The sequence below is a fragment of the Phaethon aethereus genome (genome assembly GCF_964289735.1).
Source record: "Phaethon aethereus genome assembly, chromosome: Z".
Taxonomy (NCBI): Eukaryota; Metazoa; Chordata; class Aves; order Phaethontiformes; family Phaethontidae; genus Phaethon; species Phaethon aethereus.
This window is the reverse complement of record NC_138577.1, coordinates 32,005,173-32,025,235: the sequence shown is the minus strand read 5'-3', so window position 1 is coordinate 32,025,235 and position 20,063 is coordinate 32,005,173. Positions and strand designations below refer to the sequence as shown.

The 20,063-nt window shown below is 38.5% G+C and overlaps 1 protein-coding gene across 1 annotated transcript in view; it reads left to right on the top strand.

Moving 5' to 3' along the window:
* LOC309416055 (histone-arginine methyltransferase CARM1-like) overlaps positions 1-16,719 on the top strand; it is a gene marked incomplete at its 3' end in the record, with an annotated part of 71,062 nt that extends 54,343 nt beyond the window's left edge. Inside the window, exons 6-12 of the mRNA XM_082013792.1 lie at positions 2,861-3,038; positions 5,424-5,514; positions 9,843-9,924; positions 11,672-11,757; positions 13,149-13,238; positions 14,767-14,904; positions 16,626-16,719. Coding sequence (XP_081869918.1) covers positions 2,861-3,038; positions 5,424-5,514; positions 9,843-9,924; positions 11,672-11,757; positions 13,149-13,238; positions 14,767-14,904; positions 16,626-16,719 — 759 coding nt within the window. The remainder of the gene's footprint in view (positions 1-2,860; positions 3,039-5,423; positions 5,515-9,842; positions 9,925-11,671; positions 11,758-13,148; positions 13,239-14,766; positions 14,905-16,625) is intronic.
* Between the last annotated feature and the right edge of the window lie 3,344 nt (positions 16,720-20,063).

Sequence of the window (20,063 nt, the reverse complement as noted above, 5' to 3'; positions counted from 1 at the left end):
TTCAAACAAGATGGATGTAGTTGGGACAAAGAATTTATAGCTGTTAGCTTCTAGCCTCCTCAAAGTGATTTACTTATTTTTAAATTTCTGGTTTGGACTAATATTGCCTGGGAGTAGAAGTTAACAGTATTTTATGTACATTTGATATCATGCACTTATGTTCTGTATGTGTTGTAAGTTAGTTCTGTTACTTCTGTAGGATTTTCCTCTGGTACAAAAGATGCATGGAATTTTTGGGATAATGTAGCTCTCTAGCATTTAATGTCAATGGATTTTTGCTTCTGCTCATGTGCTAATGAGCCACCAATCAGAATTTGTCAATGCATGACAATGCATCTGTAACATTTTCCGTTACAGAAAAATCATGCTTACGTTTTTTTAAAAATAATTTTTAAAAAGTTACATGTTTAAAACTTTCAAAACTAGCTTTTCATTGCCACCAATGCAGCTAGATATGAGCTGTTAATTAACTCTAAACAGCTGTAAGTATCACCAAAAATAGCTGCCATAAGTCAAGTGATCTTCTTCCTGTAATAAATCAACTTCTTAATCTAGTCTGTCTCAGATATGCGTGTAAAAATACTGGCTTAAACTGGCATTCACTGGCTTCCTGACAACCTTGGTACACAGACTGAGATTTTGGCAGGTGCAGAATTGCCTTGATTCTTCAGACCACTGTCAGAGCATCCTGGTGGGACACTAAAAACCTTGTGTGAATAGTCAGAGATTTCTGTTCCCTGAGACTCTGTGGCCAAAATCTGACATCAGCTAAACACCTTTTTAAAATGCAGTTTCTATCTGTGTTAAGCTTCGGAAGGCCAATAGTACAGGGAACTTCAACTTTCCCAAGTCAAACTATATTCTAAAGAAGAGGATTAGCATTGACAGTGTTTCTTTATTTTCTGTTTGTTTTTGCTGAATCTAAGGGTAGGAAAGCAAACATTAATGATCTTTTTTTTTTTTTTTAAGTTGTGTAATAATAATAGCATGGAATAGCAATGAATAACCTTTTTTATTTGTCTCCATGCTATTATTTCCAGGAAGAGTAAAAATTTTCATAATATAAGTATCTCTGCTGCATGTGATAGAGATATTGTAATATTCTGCTGCCCTCTAGCCAAATATGTGAGTTATTTGTCACAGCCTGTGAGGGTCTGAAATGATTGAGGGTTCTTGCCTTTGTCACATCCAAGCTGCTGCTAAGCTATTATTTGACAGTTATTTTTAGAGTCAGTATTCAGCTGTGAGCAAAATGGTAATTTCATTTCCAAAATGAAATCACATCATGTGTCTGCTCACATAGTCTCTGGTCTAAAGGATTTTTAAAACAAAATCTGTCAACCTGTTTTTAGAAACGGATACAAACACCTGTCAGTAAAAGCAGCAGCAATGTTATTACCTAATTGATAGCACGTTAGTGTACAATGATTATTGTTTTGTTTAGTAGTTTTATCATCATGTTAAAATGTATTTTATATTGGTAGGTTATGGCTGAAAATCATCACTCCTTCAAGTGTTAATGCAAATCCTTCACACAGATGTTATAGGTATTAGGTCAGCTATAAGCAAAGGTGGTTTTGCTATAATTCCACTGAAGAATGTTAAGAAGGTATTTAATAGCTAGCATTTAACTTTATTTGAAGGAAGCTAAATAATTCAAAATTTTATATAGGACCATAAAATTATTAGGACTTTATGAAGTATTCTGGCCTGTCTGTAAGTTGTTCTACGTTGGGTTTTTTACAAACTGCTTTAGCATATTCACCTTTCAGTGAACTAGATAATAACATTAGTCTCTTTCTCTAGTTAGAATGTGTCATAAATTTCGTCACTGTTACCTAAGGCCCAGTCTGTTTTGGAAAAGGTTTGCTGAAGTAATGATGCCTTTCTATTGATGTTACAATTATACAAGTGCAAGTAACGTCTCTGAAGGGTGTGTTTTCTATTACTTCCCGGATTGTAGATACTTGGTTTTCCTGGTATCTCTGCACATCAATACAAATCTCCTACTGTGCTGTTGCGAAGGGTGCTTCATTCTATAGAATGTCCCAGCAGACACCTCAGATCAGTGGGAAGTAATTGCTGCTTTATAAGTTTGTGCCAGAAGAACCCAGATTCTAGTCATTATTTAAAGATAAGAGGTTTAGATACTTCCCCATATGTCTGAGTACAGTACAGCTAAATAGGTTACACATCTATGTAGATACAGAGAGGCTTTGAAAAGATTGTTCTTTTCTTTAATAACTTGCTGTACTGAACATAACATTTTAGGTCCATTTCTTCTGTTCATTAAATGTTTTGCTCTGAGGTTCACTATGCACGTAGAAGTGGATAAACATCCAGTATCCTGGCTCTAAGTACTGGCCCATGTGAATGCGTTTATGTGAATATGGTGCTTTGCTCCACTTACGCTTAGAAATTACTCACCACAGATTTTTCAGCTCTTGATTTTTCTCTTCATCCTTTCATGACTGTGTAACTTACTCAACAACAGTATTTTTTTAGATTTGGACAATTATGAAGACCTTTTCTTTGTAATCTTCTGTATTGAATTAAAATACCCACCTTTTTCTGCTAGATATTTTTCCTTGTAGCTATTAACTACAGTTATCTGTTACAGGACAATTGTCACTGTCCTGTCACTGCTGATTCCACACAATGCATTTCTTTGAGTTTGCTCCTAGACTTCAGAAATTTTGGTGTAACGAGGAAAAATGTTACCTTTCTAGTTTAGTCTAATTAACAGACTGAAGTAGTTGGTTTACACTGTAGGTGGCTTAATGCTAATTAAAGATCTCTGATATAAGTTCCGCTAATCAAAGGAGTCAACACTTTCTGTGTGCTCTTGTTTTTCCTCCAGCTGTTGGTGAGAAACAACCACCTTTCTGACAAGATCACAGTTCTGTCCGGAAAAATTGAGGAGATCTCCCTGCCAGAGCATGTTGATGTGGTAATTTCTGAACCGATGGGTTATATGCTGTTCAATGAAAGGATGTTGGAAAGTTACCTCCATTCCAAAAAATGGTTGAAGTCAAAAGGTGAGTGTGTCACCACAGTTACTCCCTGCATAGAGAAAGGAAAATAAAAAGCTTCTGAAAGAAGAAAAAGACTTGAGTTGGTAGTCCAGGATTGTCTGGTTTTATGCCCTCATTCTAGCTCTACCACCAACATCTAGGGGGCCCAGGGGAATTAATATAATGACACAGCCACAATTGCTATTGCATTGTGCTGTGACTTCTTCCTGTTGCACAGTGGAAGTAGCTTTTGCATATGCTGCTGTTGAGTTCTGCTTGTGTTTTTATCTTAACCTGGTGCTATAAACATTATGATTGCATCTCTATTGCAACATATCACAATAGATGATAGCACACTAGCCTCACCTGCCAGACAGTCTACTGTAGATGAGAGCAGAATGGTCAAATAGGATGAGCTTTTACTGTAGATGAGAACAGAACAGACAAACAGGATGAGCTTTTTTGTGGAAAAACTGTTTGGGAAAACTGTGAAGTTCAAATTGTTTTGACATCCTTTCACTGGGCTTCTCCCACATACCTTATTCTAATACGTGGATGTTGCCTTTTGAGTGACATGTGAGAATTTCAGTGTTCAGTGCTCTGTATTTCATCCCTCCTGTGTCTGGAGGAGTTTTGAAGGGAAGCTGTAAGTTCTAGGGCATCATGAGAATCTTCCTTGAGAGGGAAATCTGAGCATCCAATTGCTGAATGATAAATCTTTCTACATGAACTGCTGAAAATGAACGATGAAGTCTCTCTTTTAAAGACTTCTTTAAAAGAGACCTTGTGAAATAAAATTACTGCAGCATGGAAATTCTTGAAGCGTGGGCTGAATCTGCCTCAGTGCAGGGAGCTAATAACTTTGCAATGAGTTCTTTCAAATTTGCAAAGCACATTTGGGTAGTAGTTTTCAAGTCAGCCATTGATCTTACGTCTCCAATTTAGATTCTTAGGGCTCAGTTTCAGAGGAGGGCTTCTGAAAACTGCTGAGGAGGCAGCTTATTTTCAGTTTTGAGTGAATGATTTTAAAGATACATGCCTAGCTTTCTGATTGCTCGCTTGTATAGTGGGGATGAATCACCTTATGTGGTGATTATTAAACTTAATGGTTGGCTAAGAAGTGAGCTGAAATTGTGACATTTTGAGTAAGTTGCTAATATTTAGTACCAGTTAGGTTTGGAAACTTTGTCCCCAATTCTGTGCAAACTTGTTCATGTTCTCCCCACATGCAGTTTTAAAAAGCATGTGTATTTTGTGACTGGGTGTTGTTCTTTATTTAAATTCCTGTGGATTCTTCGTACATGTTGTACTTTACGAAAGGAAAACTGTTTCCTTTTCCCTGCCCTCCTTGACCTGTCCTCCCCTTCAACTATGCATTGTTTTTTTATACCAGATTAAACAAGAGTGAAGTACACTCAAGTGTTGCTCAAAATGACCAGGCTTTGTTTCCTGCTTCCATTGACACATGCACGATAGAATACAAGAGCTTTCATTTAAGCTGGGCAGTCTGATGCACTGTCCACAGAAAATAAGGGAAGGTAATTCCTCCAGTTTCCTGAGTCGCTAGAGTGCAAGATCCTAATGAAAATGTATTCTTGCAAACTAGAAGAACAGGATTTCAATCCCTGCTCTGTCACTGATTTGCCACTTCATGCAAATAAAATTCTGTTTCTCAATTTCAGCACCTGTAAAAAATGTCATAAACATTTTTGTGTTTATAAAATTTTCAGTATTTACTCTGAAGTGCTAGGAGTTCCCTGGATAAAAGTCTTAAGAGGGACGTGCATATAACTACTTCATTCACTAACTGCAGTTCTTCCAAACTTGACCAAAACCATACCCAGCAGTTTAATTCAAGATCAAGTCTGAGCTTTAATGCAAATCCTTCACACAGATGTTATAGGTATTAGGTTAGCTATAAGCAAAGGTGGTGCTATAATTCCACTGGAGAGTGTTAAGAAGGTATTTAATAGCTAGCATTTAACTTCATTTGAAGGATGCTAAATAATTCAAAATTTTATATAGGACCATAAAATTATTAGGACTTTATGAAGTATTTTGGTCTGTTCTGTAAGTTATTCTAGGTTGGGTTTTTTACTAACTGCTTTAGCATATTCACATTTGAGTAACTCCTATATTAATGAAACTAAATGTTAAGATATCTGAAGTGTATGACAATTGCTGCTTCTGAACTGGTGGTTTCTTGCTAGTGAAGACATGCCTGTAGATATGCCTGTAGGACTATAGAATCACAGAATATCTGGAGTTGTAAGGGACTCACAAGGATCACGAGTCCAACGCCTTACTCTGCACAGGGCAACCTTAACATTAAACCGTATATTTAAGACTGTTGTCCAAATGCTTCTTGAACACTTGCCTTTCTTTTTTATATGGTCTTTTGTTTACTAGGAATGATGTTCCCAACATACAGTGACATTCATTTGGCTCCTTTTTCCGATGAGCAGCTCTACATGGAACACTTCTCCAGAGCCAATTTTTGGTAATAATTATTTATGTTATTTTATTTTTATCAAAGATTCAGTAGAGGTTAAAAATTAAATCAGTGCTTTGATTCAGCATAAACTACCTGCCAATATTGGAAGAGAATGCTTTTACGTTTTCCATGTTCTCTTCTGCTCTGACCTACAGTCATACTGTTTAGTGTGCAAGTCTGAAGGATCTCTCAGACCCAGGGCTAGAGCTGACTGGGTCTCTTTTTGAAAGAGAAATTGACTTGATGGGGTATCCATTGTGAGAAAGAGTTGACTGTGAATGAGGTGCTAGTGCTTCCTTTGCTACCCCAAAGAGTAATACACTGTGGATGCTCATCATTGTATCGCCTGAAGTCCCAGGTGCATGAGCACAGGAAAGATTCCTTGTCAGTCTTCAAAGGGAGTAATTATTAATTCCCATGCCCTGAACAGTTTCCCATTTGGCAATTACTCTCTATCCACCTAAACTTTTCATGCAGCTTTACCTAGGAGTTGTGCTCCTTTTGCTTTGGAGTGTCCTACTGCTACTATCCACTGTTGAGCTGTGGCTGTGCTCTATATAGGAGGAAACAGAGCGATATTCTAATGAGCAGAAACTGAGATGATTCCATTTCAGCAAAGGGCAGGCTTATTTTTAAACATCTCCAGTCCTTCATGTTATACAGATCAGTTAATTTATAAATTAGCCATTTATAGATTATTATTTAAAGGTTTTGGATAAAAGGTACTGTGGAACTCCAGGGTTGACTGTTTTTAAATCTTCTGGAAGATTATAAATGCAGTCTTTCAACTGTTCTTTCAGCTTGCAGTGTGGAGTGTGAACATTAAGTGGTCTTCATCAAACCTTTTTTTTTTTTCTTAAAGACAAAATTTTCTTCCAGGCCCAGGTTATGGCATAACTGTTCATACTTAAAAGGTTTCTTCTGGCTGTCTCTGAAGTAAAGCTATAACAAAATCTTACTATTTCTCTAGCGACTAAAGGAGTCAGAGAAAATTGAGTGATGTACATGCGGAATCCTTTGCTGACAATGTTAGTTTATACAGCTGATTTGTGCTCTTCTGTCTCACTGTAGGTTGAGCCTGTTATGAAATGTTTGCATTGTACATTTACAATTTATTTCTTAGTGTTAAGAGACTGAAAAAAAGAAGGTAGAAGTAACTTCTGATAAGTTTTCGCATCTCAAGTGTCATTCCGTTCCCTCTTCCCAAATACCTTGTTGTTTTTGCTTATATGCATGAAATGTCAGTGATACACATTAGACTATAAATTACAACACTGAAGCACAATGTTGTACCACGATGCAGATTCTTCGTCACTTAATAAAGAAAATAGATACATACTTAGTAATGTGAAGCAGAAATACAGCTTTTTTTTCCCCAGTTCTCTACAGGACTGGATGTTACTGCCAATATGAAAACATTTAATTTCAGACTGCTTGGGATGCTTCATCCTCAATTTGTAATAAATGGAAAACCTCCATGGAATACCTGTGGGGTAGATACAGTATATGTGTGTGTATCTCCACGAACACTGACATACATGGTAATGTTGTTAATGGTGGGGAAAAAATGTGCTGCCTTCTGTTGTTTAAGGATTGTGCTGCTGGGACTGAATAGTGCAGCTAGATTAGTTTCTTGTAGTTTGTTAAACACAAGGACACCATCTGCATTCCAAAAAAAAAAAAAAAAAAAAAAAAAAATCTGAATTACCTGTCAACCACTGCAAGGCTCTCAGAATTGCATGAAGGGGAAAACCAGATTATTCAAGTGTGCTTTAGTAACAAATTTCTTTGCACCAACAATGTTTTTGACATGACATTATTATCACAGATTGTAGTAATACTTTGTAGTTATGATAGCAATCATCTTGGTATCTATATAGCAACATACTGCAGTTCTTCCCTCACCCATATCTGCAAAAGATGTCTCCCATTTTTGATAGATCTTTTTATTACCTGCTTTTAATTTTTTGAGAATGTTTCAGTGAAACTAACCACAGAAATGTCACACAATCACTCTCAATGATACTCCTTGTATATCACATTCTGTCCGACGTATTTCTAGACAAAATAGTTTGTGTGCTTACAGTATAACTTATTTCTGTCTTGAGATAGCCCTCTGCTCAGGGAACATCGTATCAGTCCTCCTATCAGTCCACATAGTTGTAGTTTTGCATGGATGTATGCCCAGGACAGTGACTGTGCAAGAAGATTAAATGCTCCTGAGGTTACCCAGTGCTCTAAAGACCAACAAATTAGTGCTTCTAGTGTCTTCAACCAAACGTGGGATCAAAATGTTCTAAGTGCAGTAGTTGCGCTTCTGCACCACTCTAGAACATTCATGTTCTTAATATTAAAAGGTTTGGATATCCTGATAGAGCTAGAGCTATAAAAGTCCTATTTCAGACAAAGCACTTTCTCAGGGCTTTCTTGAATGTTTGAAGTAAACCATCAGGAACTAGTTGGTGACAGCCTGTGATTCACTAAGCTTCAAATTCCAGGCATCAGGAAACAGCTTTGTTACACAGAAGAGAAGTTGTGTTTTATGTGTAATAAATCCTTTCCCAGATAGCTAAATCTATATTCTGTGTCTTAGAGACTGAATATGGTTTATATGGTTTTGGATCCAGCCGGATGATAGTACTTGAGCAAAAGACTGAAAGAAATACCTAGATTTGCAATTCGAACTTTCCACTGGTAAAGAGAACAGGACTTTAAAAAAAACCCTTAAAAATCCTATTCAAAAAATCATGCTGTGTTCTAACGTTAGATGCAGCAGTTAGCATAGCCTATTTACTGTACAAAGGAAAGGCTACATGTTTCTCATACACTTAGAATGATTGTCTTGGAGCTGTACAGTAATAATAATTATGAGACTGTACAAGTATATTTTGCTTCTCTTCAGGCCTATAGACTGGCTTACTGTTGTGCTTCAGAGTTGCATATTAATTTGTATTTACCAGTAATCATTCCTAGAAGTGTGATAATGTATAGCCTACGACAGAAGAGCAGACTGCTCTGTTTGTTGGTGAAAACCTTGCAATGATAGAAAGACAGAAAGCAAAAATATATAGCAAGTGGTTAAAAATAGTGCGCATTTTGTTAGTGTTTCTCATCAATGATAAATAAGCAACTCAACTATACAGTACAGAAACGTATGGAAGAGCGTAAAAGATCAGTTGCATAGTGCTGTCAGCTGATTTCCTCTGTTGTGTTAATTTGAGTTCTTTCCTTAAAGATATCTTCTTGGATATCTTTAAAGCATATAGTCATTTGGGCATCTTCCATTTATGCAATTAGAACTAGTAATGCAGAATGTATCAGTATTAAAGTTATTAAGATGTTTTACAATCAATTCAATTAATTAAAATCAGTTAATTTTGATTAAATTTAAATTTTATTTTAAAATCTTGAATACTTTTTAAATTAAAAATTTAAATTTTAAAAAATTTGAATTTTATTTTAAAAATATTTAATTTTAATTAAAATATTGACAGATTGTTTTAGACTAACTCATCCACTTTGAAAAAAGTTATGCTAGTTCTGGTTTTGTATGATGTTGTAACAATGAGGACAAGCATTTAAAGTTTGAGGTTTTAAGTGCTTCTGAAGGCTCGGAAGACTTGACCATGGATTTGTATCTAGGTGATACTTCTACCACAAGTCATTGAGCTTCCTGACCATTTCATCTTTCCATCCCCTTTTGTTTATGTTATCTAGAAGTAAAGATACCTATTAAACTTTTCAGTGAGTTGATAAGAGAGTTATATGCAGGAGGAAAATTACTGCAAGCATGTGTATTTCCATTTAAAATTTCATACTGGAAATAGTCTGAATATACATTAAATGCACATTTGCATAAATTGGTAGATAAAAGTACTATTTTTACCCCATTCAGTTGGTATAGGATGATCTTTATTTCCCACTTTAATGTCACTAAAAAGGAGCAGACCTGTAATACCAGTGTCCTCGTCACTATTTTGATTTATACAAGGTCCACCCTCAATTCTGGAATAGCTCAAGATTACAAAAGTAGCTTAAGTGCCTCAGCCTTTCTCCCTGTTCTGCTTGCTTTGTGGATTCTTTCAGAAGCCTAGTGTGAAGTGTCTACGTACGTCCATTTGGGGGGATCGTGTCACCTCGCTGCTGGATAGGAAATCTGTGGGGAAGGTAAAGCAAGCTAAGGAGGGATGCAGATTGGCCTTTTGGCAGACAGAAGAAGGGGAAAGAGGTGCTTAGCCACACTTCACCTGACATTTCCAACTATGGTGCCTGGGTCTAGTTGGAACTCAGAAAAAACATTTATCCCTAAACATTTTATGTGTTACTGTTTCTAGGTACCAAGAATGCTTTTATGGGGTCAACCTGTCCAGTCTGCGTAGCGCAGCTGTGGATGAGTATTTCAGACAACCTATTGTGGTAGGTTTGTATGTCAGGCATTGTATTTTGTGGTTTTCCTTCTCCCTATCTCATTCCCTCCACAAAATCCTACAGGTACAGTAGCCTCCTTGTTTAACAGAGCTCTGTGGCTGTAGAGGAGGGATCTAGGAACTAACTCTTGTGAGTGTGAACAGAGCTGACGTCAAAGGGTGACTACTATATGTAATATTCCTGGTTTTGCTATGAGTAACAGATGTCTAGAGATGTTCACATGCTGTGGCTTTGTAATATGTGCATAACTGTCTTCCTAACATGCAACTAGCTTCCCTCAGTGTTTCTGGTCTCTTAAACTAGCGACTAGACCTTGATTTTTCTCCTTCCCATCTCTGATTCACTATTTAAAAGAAAAGAGAAAGCAGCCAAGCAAACAGGTTTCTGTATTATGAAACAACCTTTCTCTAATATGTAAATATCCTTATTTTATTGGTAACGTGGATCTAGCACCTGCCATTCTTTCTTTTTAGTAAAAGTCTGGGTGGTACCTAGTTAGAAAGCATGTGGGAGAAGTCCTTCTCACCTCTCTGGGGGGAAAAAACCTAAACAATCTCCATCCCCTACCCCCCACCCCAGTATAATACTCCAGTGTAGGTGCAATGAAAAGGTTCGGTCTCTGAAATTTGCAACAAATCTTGGCTAGCTTTAGGCTAACTAGTTTAAGTAGCAACAGCAGTGTAGCTGCTGTTGCATGGAGACCCTAAAAACTGTCCAAAAATCTGGAAAGACCATCAGACTACTGATGTGAACTTCTGCACTCAGCTGCTTTTAGTGCATGAAATGGATAAGAGAGAACTCTCATTTGTCTTCATAAATTTCAGCCGTATCTTTGACTATAGCATGATCATTCTCAGTGCAGACTCCTTGGCTTTCAGTTAGGGAACGGAGTGATCTGTAGGACTGCGGCACATACTTACATCCTGTATGAAGTACCTGTTTGGCTTCGATTTCTTATCTGAGAGTCTGTCTCCCTTGAAGATCTGAAGTGCATTGTCCAACAAAAGCCACATTAAATTGTTATTTCTTTTGAAAAATCACAGATCTCCTTGGCTTCCCCTTACTCTGTAGATAGACATTTAGTTCTTTGATGGGCTCACTGGGGGCGGAGGAGCGGTGATACAAGCCCTTACGGTAAGAGTTTGCTTTGCTTATGGAAGAGCTTGTGAACAGTGATGGTTTAGGATTAGTACATGTGATTAAAGAAAGAAAAAGGAAGGGAAAGGTTTTCATTTCCTGACTGGCTACTCATAACTTTTTTCTGGAAGGCAATCTGTATTAAGTTACTTTGCTTCCTATACGTCATAATTTAATTTTCAAGTATTTCTATACTGTCTTAGTTTGGCTTACCCAACTGTGCAGTGCAGAAGAGCACATTAAAATATGTGTAGTTTAAAAACCAAACAAACAAAACCCCACACAAACCAAAAAAGTCAAACCCGCCTTTTTTTATAAGTTATCAATTTCTGGGCAAATTGTATTGTTTCTAGGTTGAATAAAATAGTCTTTGATTGGTATGTAAGCTATCAAATATACTAAAACCTGATAATATTGCAAAATCTAAGAGTGTTCTAAGAGATGATAAAAAAAGAAACATTTAAAGTAAGTTTATTGGAATGAAGGTTGATTTTTGTCTTTTTTCCATTTTTTTTCCCCACAGAAAACAAGTTTATACACTGACAAGACAGAATGATAACACTTGCAACTCTTTTTATTATTATTTTTATCCCCATAGGATACTTTTGATGTGAGAATTCTGATGGCCCAGACAGTGAAGTACACTGTTAACTTCATGGAAGCTGCTGAGGAAGACTTGCATAGGTTAGCACACACCACCAGCCTACTCCTAATCTTTCATTTCTGTAACTGGCTGTTCATCGTTGGTGCTCAGAGACAGAGGAAGCTTTGGTGGTGGATGTGGAGGAGGGAAGGTGGCATGCCAAAATGATTAGTACACCACTTGTAATGGACCACAGCATTCATCTGCATGATCATTTGTCTTGTGTTAGCAGACTGTGAAACCCCAGAAATAGGTTCACAAAATTTTCCTACTGGAAGGGATAAAGTGGGCTCTGGAGGACAATGTCTACTTCTTAGCATTATATGTTAGGACACATTTAAATCTAGTTACAAGGCAAATTTTTTTTTCAGATGTGTGGACATCTGAAAAGAGCTTGTCAGATGGTGTCATCACAAGCTGCCTTGCTGAACTCTTGTGTATCTCTGGGGTTTTTTTAAACATTTTCCAGTCTAACAGGACCTAGCTGTACCTCTTTTTTTTTTTTTTTCTTTCCTTTCTCCTCCAGCGATTCTTCAAATCTTTAGTTAGAAAGTCTTACATATAAACCAGCCTACATCCCTAGTGTCCCAGAATGACAGCAGAGAAGTCTCTTTCTCAGCTAATCTGTGAAATAAAATCTACCATGTGGGAGAACTTGAAGGAGTACTTCAAGTCCTTGCAAGACACTGTCACAAGTGGAAAATATCACAGTCTGTCTTTGAAACTCTGAACCCTTGTTGTTTCAACATGACTTACAACTAATTGTATAAATGACATGGTCTAGTGAGAGAGAAGAATTGCTCTAAGAGGGGGGAAATAGCTGGAGAATTGTTTTCCAGCTTTCAGCTGGCTAGCATTGACTTCCTTCAGTGGTTCTCAGAACTAACATGTTCATACATGAATACTAATTTTATGATATGTTTCTGCAAGAGTGGGTGAGATTTGAGATCAACTACATAGCCAGTAATAATCCTTTTGGAAGGGAAAATATTCCAGCTCTTGCTCAAGCAGCTCAATTTTTTTCTTCTGGTTCTGTTTGTCAAATTTGTGGTGGAACATTTTCAAAATAGTATTTAATCTAAATCCAGGTCCTTCACTGGGAATGGGAAATCTTCCACTGGAAAGACTGAGCCCCCGTACTTATAACAGTCTGTAGTGTTGTCACAAATGATGCAGTAACACTTGTGTAATGGTATATTTGATTCTACTATCGAATAAGGCACACAAAAAACTAATGCCTAAATCAGTGCCATTGGTTAATTCTATTGACACAGAGAAAAAGAGCATATCCTTTTAAATATATGGAAAGTTGAGACACAAACTGATCAATAAGAATGGAAATACATAAATTAGTACAAGATAGGTTTCTGGTGATATTTTCAGTACTTTTTGGAAATTACTTTGGCGGCATACTGTTTTTTTTCTCCTGCAGAGTGGAAATCCCTTTTGTTTTCCAAATGGTGCAGTCCGGACTAATCCATGGCCTGGCCTTCTGGTTTGATGTGGCATTTGTAGGATCACTGTAAGCACTTCTTCCTTCTTCCCATGAAACACTACCTACCAGGGAAAAAAATTACTTCTTTCATATAAAGTGTGCCAGAATTAGACCTTTATCTGGTGGCGACCTTGTTTGCAATGTTAATTCTTTCATATTAAAGAAATGATGCCTTCTAGAGGTAATAAGAAGTGTGATAACCTTGTTAGCAGTGTGACTAGATGGTGGTGATCGTGCTTCCCATTGATCAGGGTGCATGTTACCTATGGTAGACCACATCCAGGAATTGTTGGGGGTCAAAATGTACTGTTCCACACAATACTGATTCTTTGTAATTATTACGTACCTTTCTGTTTTACATTGTAAGTAAAGCAGCAGCATTTAAACACAAGCTGGATTTTCCTATTTGGGTTGGTCTTGTTTGTGGGCAAAAAGGAGAGCAGGTTGCAAGTTCCAGCTAACAAAAGGGAAATGGAGACAAATTCACCAGTCTTGAGAAACTTTTTTACTGGAGCACCAGGTATTTATTTCAAAATGGGGATATTCAGCTGGTATAGTATGTAGGTGAAAATTAGATAAACTTGTTCGTCTAGTCAATACATAGATTAAAGCTATCTGTATTTAGCTCTTAGATAAGATTTGCTGATTTCACAGTTAAATTGATCAAGTTTTAGATGAGATTTTTTTTAATAAATTGTAAAATGTACTTCTATTTGTGTTGCTAAATGCCTTTTATTAGCTTTTGAAACACGGAGTGTCAAGAATTCAGGATAGTTTATCCATTAAAAGAAAATGGACATATGTGCATTTGTATTTACTTTAACAGCTGATAGTAAAATTTTTATAAATCTTAAAGGAACCAGAAACTGCACATACATTAAAACAGTAGATAGAATTACAGACTTGGAGGAACTGACTGAAATCCTCCACTGAGAAGGCCTCCATTTTGGAGTAGGCAATTGCGTAATCAGCAGCTCTTTCATGTTTCTGCAACCCTGAAGTTCTTTGTCTTAGCACTTGAAATCTCAGCGGGTCGGGCTCACAGTATTACCTGCGTTACCCGTTGCACCTACAGCCCCTTTCAATATATTATCAAAATACCTCTTGCAAATGAAAATTAGGTATAGGACCTTCTGGGGAGTGTTTTTTAAGGATTAAACTACCATTATGAAGAATTGCATTGCCACATTCACGACAAACTTCATTTCCTGTAATTTGTTGAAATTGTCTGAGTGGTACGAGGAGAGAGAAACTAGTATTTTCTGTCCTGGCAGTGTGGAAAGAAGAGAAAAAGAGGAGTCTGAAAAGTCTCTTTCTTTAATCTCTGTCATTGGCTTAGGCACACAGATCTGGTGGTGACAGCACAGTTTAAAGAAAATGAGGCATAACATACTGATTTCCCAATATAGGGTAGACTTGCTCTCCCAGTTTACTTCAAGGGAGTTTAAAGTTTATTATAAGCAGTTGAGGCCTCATATACATAAGGGTCTAACAACTTAAAATTATTTCTGAAAAGAGAAGACAGGAGAGAAAGTCTGTTTCTTGTTTGTTTTAGGGTAACTGTTTGGCTGTCCACTGCACCAACAGAACCCCTCACTCACTGGTACCAAGTACGCTGCCTTCTTCAGACGCCACTGTTTGCTAAAGAGGGGGAAACTCTCTCAGGGAAAGTCTTATTTGTTGCCAATAAGCGGTAAGTGTAAAAGCTTCCCAAGCAGCTTTGTAGTGTGGCTGTTCTCAGGGGTACCCTAAAAGACACCAGGTAATTTGCAGTATGCTTGTACCCACATGTGTTATTTCTGGTACCATTACCAATTTATAGGGTATCGCTGATACTGTTGACCTTGTGAGACTCAGCTCACCTAAAGGTCACCGTGTTCCACCCCAGTTACCTGTTATGTTCCTGCTCCACACACCTTCTCCTTAACCACCTGTCATATCCAGCCTTCCCTCACAGTGCTATTTGCAGCTTTTGTCAGCTTTCCGCTCTCTTGTCTTTCACACACAGCAATTTTCTCGGGTGATGTCCAGTCATTTTCTACATCTTGTGTAACCTCTGGCCATGGCTTCAGCAGCAGCCTGGTGGTTTGCCTGAAGCCCCAACATGCCTTGTCTCTCAGCAAGTCCTGTGCAAAGACAAGGAGAAGCAGGGTTGATCCCACATCCATTACACTTTTAATTCTGAAAAAAGTTCCTTATGGATGTGCACCCCTGTTTAAGAGTAGTGCTTTTCATGTATTGTTTGTCCTTCCACTGAGGCTAATGAAGGTGGCTGCTTTTGGAAGGGCGTATTTCCTCACCAGACTTCTCTGCTGTTCTGCTGTCAGTCAGATGTTTGGTAACTCCACTCCTACACTTTGCTTTGAACAATCCTGAAGTGACTGGGTCACACAAGTTGCAGCCTGGTTTGCTTATGTGTATGTGTAGTTTTAACAGAAAACAAAGTCTCCACAGAGTAGGAAGGTGAAGTTGGTTGGCTGGGTTTGGGTTTTTTGGGAAACATGCTGACCAGCCAGGTGATTACAGTGACATCAAAGTTGTCAGTAATACTTCTGGGGCTCTTTAATGACATCAGCAGCAAATACTTGATTTGGGACTTGTCAGATTTCCAGATCTTCTGCTTAGAAACACCTCATGGAGAAAATAAAGAATACAGATATTGATATGTCTCTTTCAAACATAAAATGTATTAATATTTTAATATATAAAAGAAACACTGTATGCCACAAAGTGATCGCACAGCCACTGCTGTAAATATGTCACTATATAAGGCATATTTGCAATGGGGCATCGCTCAGACACCTGAGCTAGCAACCTTGCCAGACTGAGAATGAGAAACACTTCAGCTGCATGCTAACACATGGTTAAAAAGTCTTGCCACAAAGCTGATCTGCTTTCGCGATCAACATAGCACCTCTATGTAACTCTGCAGTTCCTGTTCCATGCAGGAGGACCAGCTTTGGTCAGATTCAGCATTTTGGTATGCTCTCAGATGGTCCTCTTTACTTTTCTGTGTAAACTCAGTTTCTCGCAAAAAGTCCTGTGAAAAATATGCTTCCTGGTGAAACCCAGGATTATGACAAGAGTGAACCTAATGCTGTTTGGCCAGTTAGATACTTTTGATTATGAAATAATACTATGATTGTACTTGCTAATGTTGAAATTTATAGTATTTCTATCAAGGAGTGGGGAAAAAGACCTTTTGGAAAAGACTATTGAATACTATCAGTACAAAATTATGACATTTTTCAGATGCAAACTCTTAAAATCACAAAAGCTTCCTGTAAACTTTACTACCTCAGAGATTATTGAATAATCATGCCCTTGCACTGATACCACTGCGAATAAATTTCCTTTGCTTGTTATAGTTGTCTTAGTTCTATTACCTCTTTTTTATATTTCTTTCTGCTGCAGGCAAAGTTATGATATTCAGATTGTGGCTATGGTGGACCAGACAGGAGTTAAATCTGGTAACATTCTTGATTTAAAGAATCCATTTTTTAGGTAAGAAATGCTTTTGACTAAAATACACCATTGTAGAGTGGTAACATATTGTATGACAGGAAGCAAAGCACATATACTGTGGAAGAACAAGTTTCAGACCTCTTACAGTTTATTTTATTTCTGCAGGTATGAGGGCATCATTGTTTTGTACTAGCAGTAGTTACTTACATAAGCCAGTATTCTATTTTAAGTACATTTTATGTGACAGAGAACAAAAGAAAAAAGCTTTATTTAAGATCTGTAACGAGGTAGTGAGTGACAAAATAGTAGACATTCAGTTCCTTTAGTTCAAATATACTTACAGTCATAGAATCATAGAATCTTTGGGTTGGAAGGGACCTTTAAAGGTCATCTAGTCCAAGCCCCCCAGCCATGGGCAGGGACATCTTCCACTAGACCAGGCTTCTCAAAACCCCGTCCAACTTGACGTGGAATGTTTCCAGGGATGGGGCATCTACCACCTCTCTGGGCAACTGTGTCAGTGTTTCATCACCCTTATTGTCAAAAATTCCTTCCTTATATCTAGTCTAAATCTGCCCTCTTAGTTTAAAACCATTACACCTTGTCCTATCGCTACAGGCCCTGCTAAAAACTCTGTCCATGTCTTTTCTATAGGCCCCCTTTAAGAACTGGAAGGCTGCAATAAGGTCTCTCCACAGCCTTCTCTTCTCCAGGCTGAACAACCCCAACACTCTCAGCCTGTCCTCACAGGAGAGGTGTTCCATCACTCTGGTCATTTTTGTGGCCCTCCTCTGGACCCGCTCCAACAGGTCCATGCCTTTCCTGTGCTGAGGGCTCCAGAGCTGGATGCAGCACTGCAGGTGGGATCTCACCAGAGTGCAGTAGAGGTGCAGAATCCCCTCCCTCAACCTGCTGGCCCCACTTCTTTGGATGCAGCCCAGGATATGGTTGGCCTTCTGGGCTGCAAGCGCACATTGCCAGCTCATGACCATCTTTTCATCCACCAGTAGCCCCAAGTCCTTCTTGGCAGGGCTGCTCTCAAGCCCTTCATCCCCCAGCCTGTATTGAGCCTGTACTGATACTGGGGGTTGCCCTGACTTAGTTGCAGGACCCTGCATTTGGCCTTGTTGAACCTTATGAGGTTCACAAAGGCCCATTCCTCAAGCTTGTCCAGGTCCCTCTGGATGGCATCCCATCCCTCTGGCATGTCAACTGCACCCACTCAGCTTGGTGTCATCAAAAAAAATCTGCTGAGGGTGCATGCGGTCCCACTGTCTGTCATTGATGAAGATAATAAACAGTACTGGTCCCAGTATAGGCCCTTGAAGGGCATCACTTGTTACTGATCTCCATCTGGACATTGAGCTGTTGACCACTACCTTCTGGATGTGACCATCCAACCAATTCCTCATCCACTCAACAGTCCACCCATCAAGTCCATCTCTCTCCAATTTAGAGAGAAGGATGCTGTGGGGGACTGTGTCAAAGGCCTTACGGAAGTCCAGACAAAGGGCATCAGTAGCTCTTGTCCACTGATGTGGTCACTCCATCTTAGAAAGCCACTATGTTGCTCAGGCAAGACTTCCTGTTGGTGAATCCATGCTGGCTGTCTCAAATCACGTCCCTGTTCTCCATAGCATAGCTTCTAGAGGGATGTGCCCATCATCTTCCCAGGCACAGAGGTGAGGCTGGCAGGTCGGTAGTTCCCAGGGTCCTCCTTGCTACCTTTTTAAAAAAGGGGTGCAACGTTCCCTTTTTCCAGTCGCTGGGGACTTCACTTGACTAACATGACTTTTCAAATATTATGGGGAGTGGCTTGGCAACCACATCGGCCAATTCCCTCAGGACTCTGGGATGCATCTCATCAGGTCCCATAGACTGTCCAGTCCCCATCTTGCAGTCCATCCGCTTGAGAGGTGTGGGAAAAGACACTGCTAGTGAAGACTGAGGCAAAGAAGTCATTGAGTACCTCAGCCTTCTCCTTCATTGTTGCCAGTCTGCCAGTCTTGCTCATCAGGGGTGTTATGCTTTCTTTGATGTTCCTTTTCTGGCTGACATACCTGTAGAAGCTATTCTTATTATTATTTGGATCCCTTACCAAGTTCAGCTGCACCTTGGTCCTCCTGACCCCATCCCTACACAACTGGGCAGCATCCCTGTACTCTTCCCAGGATACCTGTCCCTGCTTCCACTGCCTGTGCATTTCATTCTGGCCCTTTAATTTGACCAGCAGGTCTCCACTCAGCTATGCTGGCCTCTTGCCTTTCTTTCCTCATTTCTTACACCTGGTGACTGAGAGCTCTTGTGCTCTGTGAAAGCCTCCTTAAAGATCTGCCAGCTCTGTTCTGCTCCCTTGTCCCTGAGGGCAGTTTCCCAGGGCATCCTATTGACTAACTCCCTGAAGAGATGGAAGTTTGCTTTCCTGAAGTTTTCCTAAAATTTCCTAAAAAATCTTTTGCTGATTCTTGTTTTGTGATGTGTATAATGGTAACTCAAGGAATCATCAATATGCCAAGATACATTCTATGTACATATTGCTGTTGCTGTTTGACACAAAGGGCCTGCCCTTTCTGTATTAAACATGAGAGGACAAAAAAAATCTACCTGCTGCAGTCCTTTCCAGCTGAGCAGGGACCTTCATTAGGTGTTGCTACAGCACTTTATTTTGTGAAAAGCTGCCAATTACAAATCAAAACAAGCAGAAGGAATTAATTCTTCCAAAAGAAAAAAAGATTTTTGAGAACAGGCTGGTTGTGTTCTGTTCTCATTCTTATGCTGTATTTCACATTAAAATAGGCAAATACAGCTGGTATAATTGATTTTTTTTTTTTTTTTCCCCAGAGATACACATGGAAAATTCTTCTCTCATTCATTATGTTTCCTGGTTTTTTGACTCGGATCTATATGACAATTCCACAGTAATCCTATAAAACAATATCCAATGTGGTTGATGAAAATTAATTAATTTTCATCTGTACATCAAATCTGTGGCACATCAATTGTTTTGACTTTAGAGAGGGAGCCTTTTGATTAAATTCATTAAAATGGCTTTGTAATAAAGGTTATTCATGGAAGATTGCAATACCTATAAATAAAATTATGCAGTGGAAAAGATGAAATTCCTCAGATTTGACTTGTGACATGGAGAGTATCTGTCTTGCTCATGCTTTTCATTTGGTCAATGCTGGTTGCAAATCTAAAAGCTTTTTGTGAGGATGATTACGAGTAAGGTTACTGGTCTTTTAAAATCTCTGTACTTACTCTCAGCACCCATTGTGTTTTGAGTGACTTTTCAAAGATGATATAAGTCTAATCATTTAGAAGCAAAAGAAGCTTTTGTTAAAGAGTTTTTTAACTTAACATAAAATGTAGAAATCGCTTTCAGAA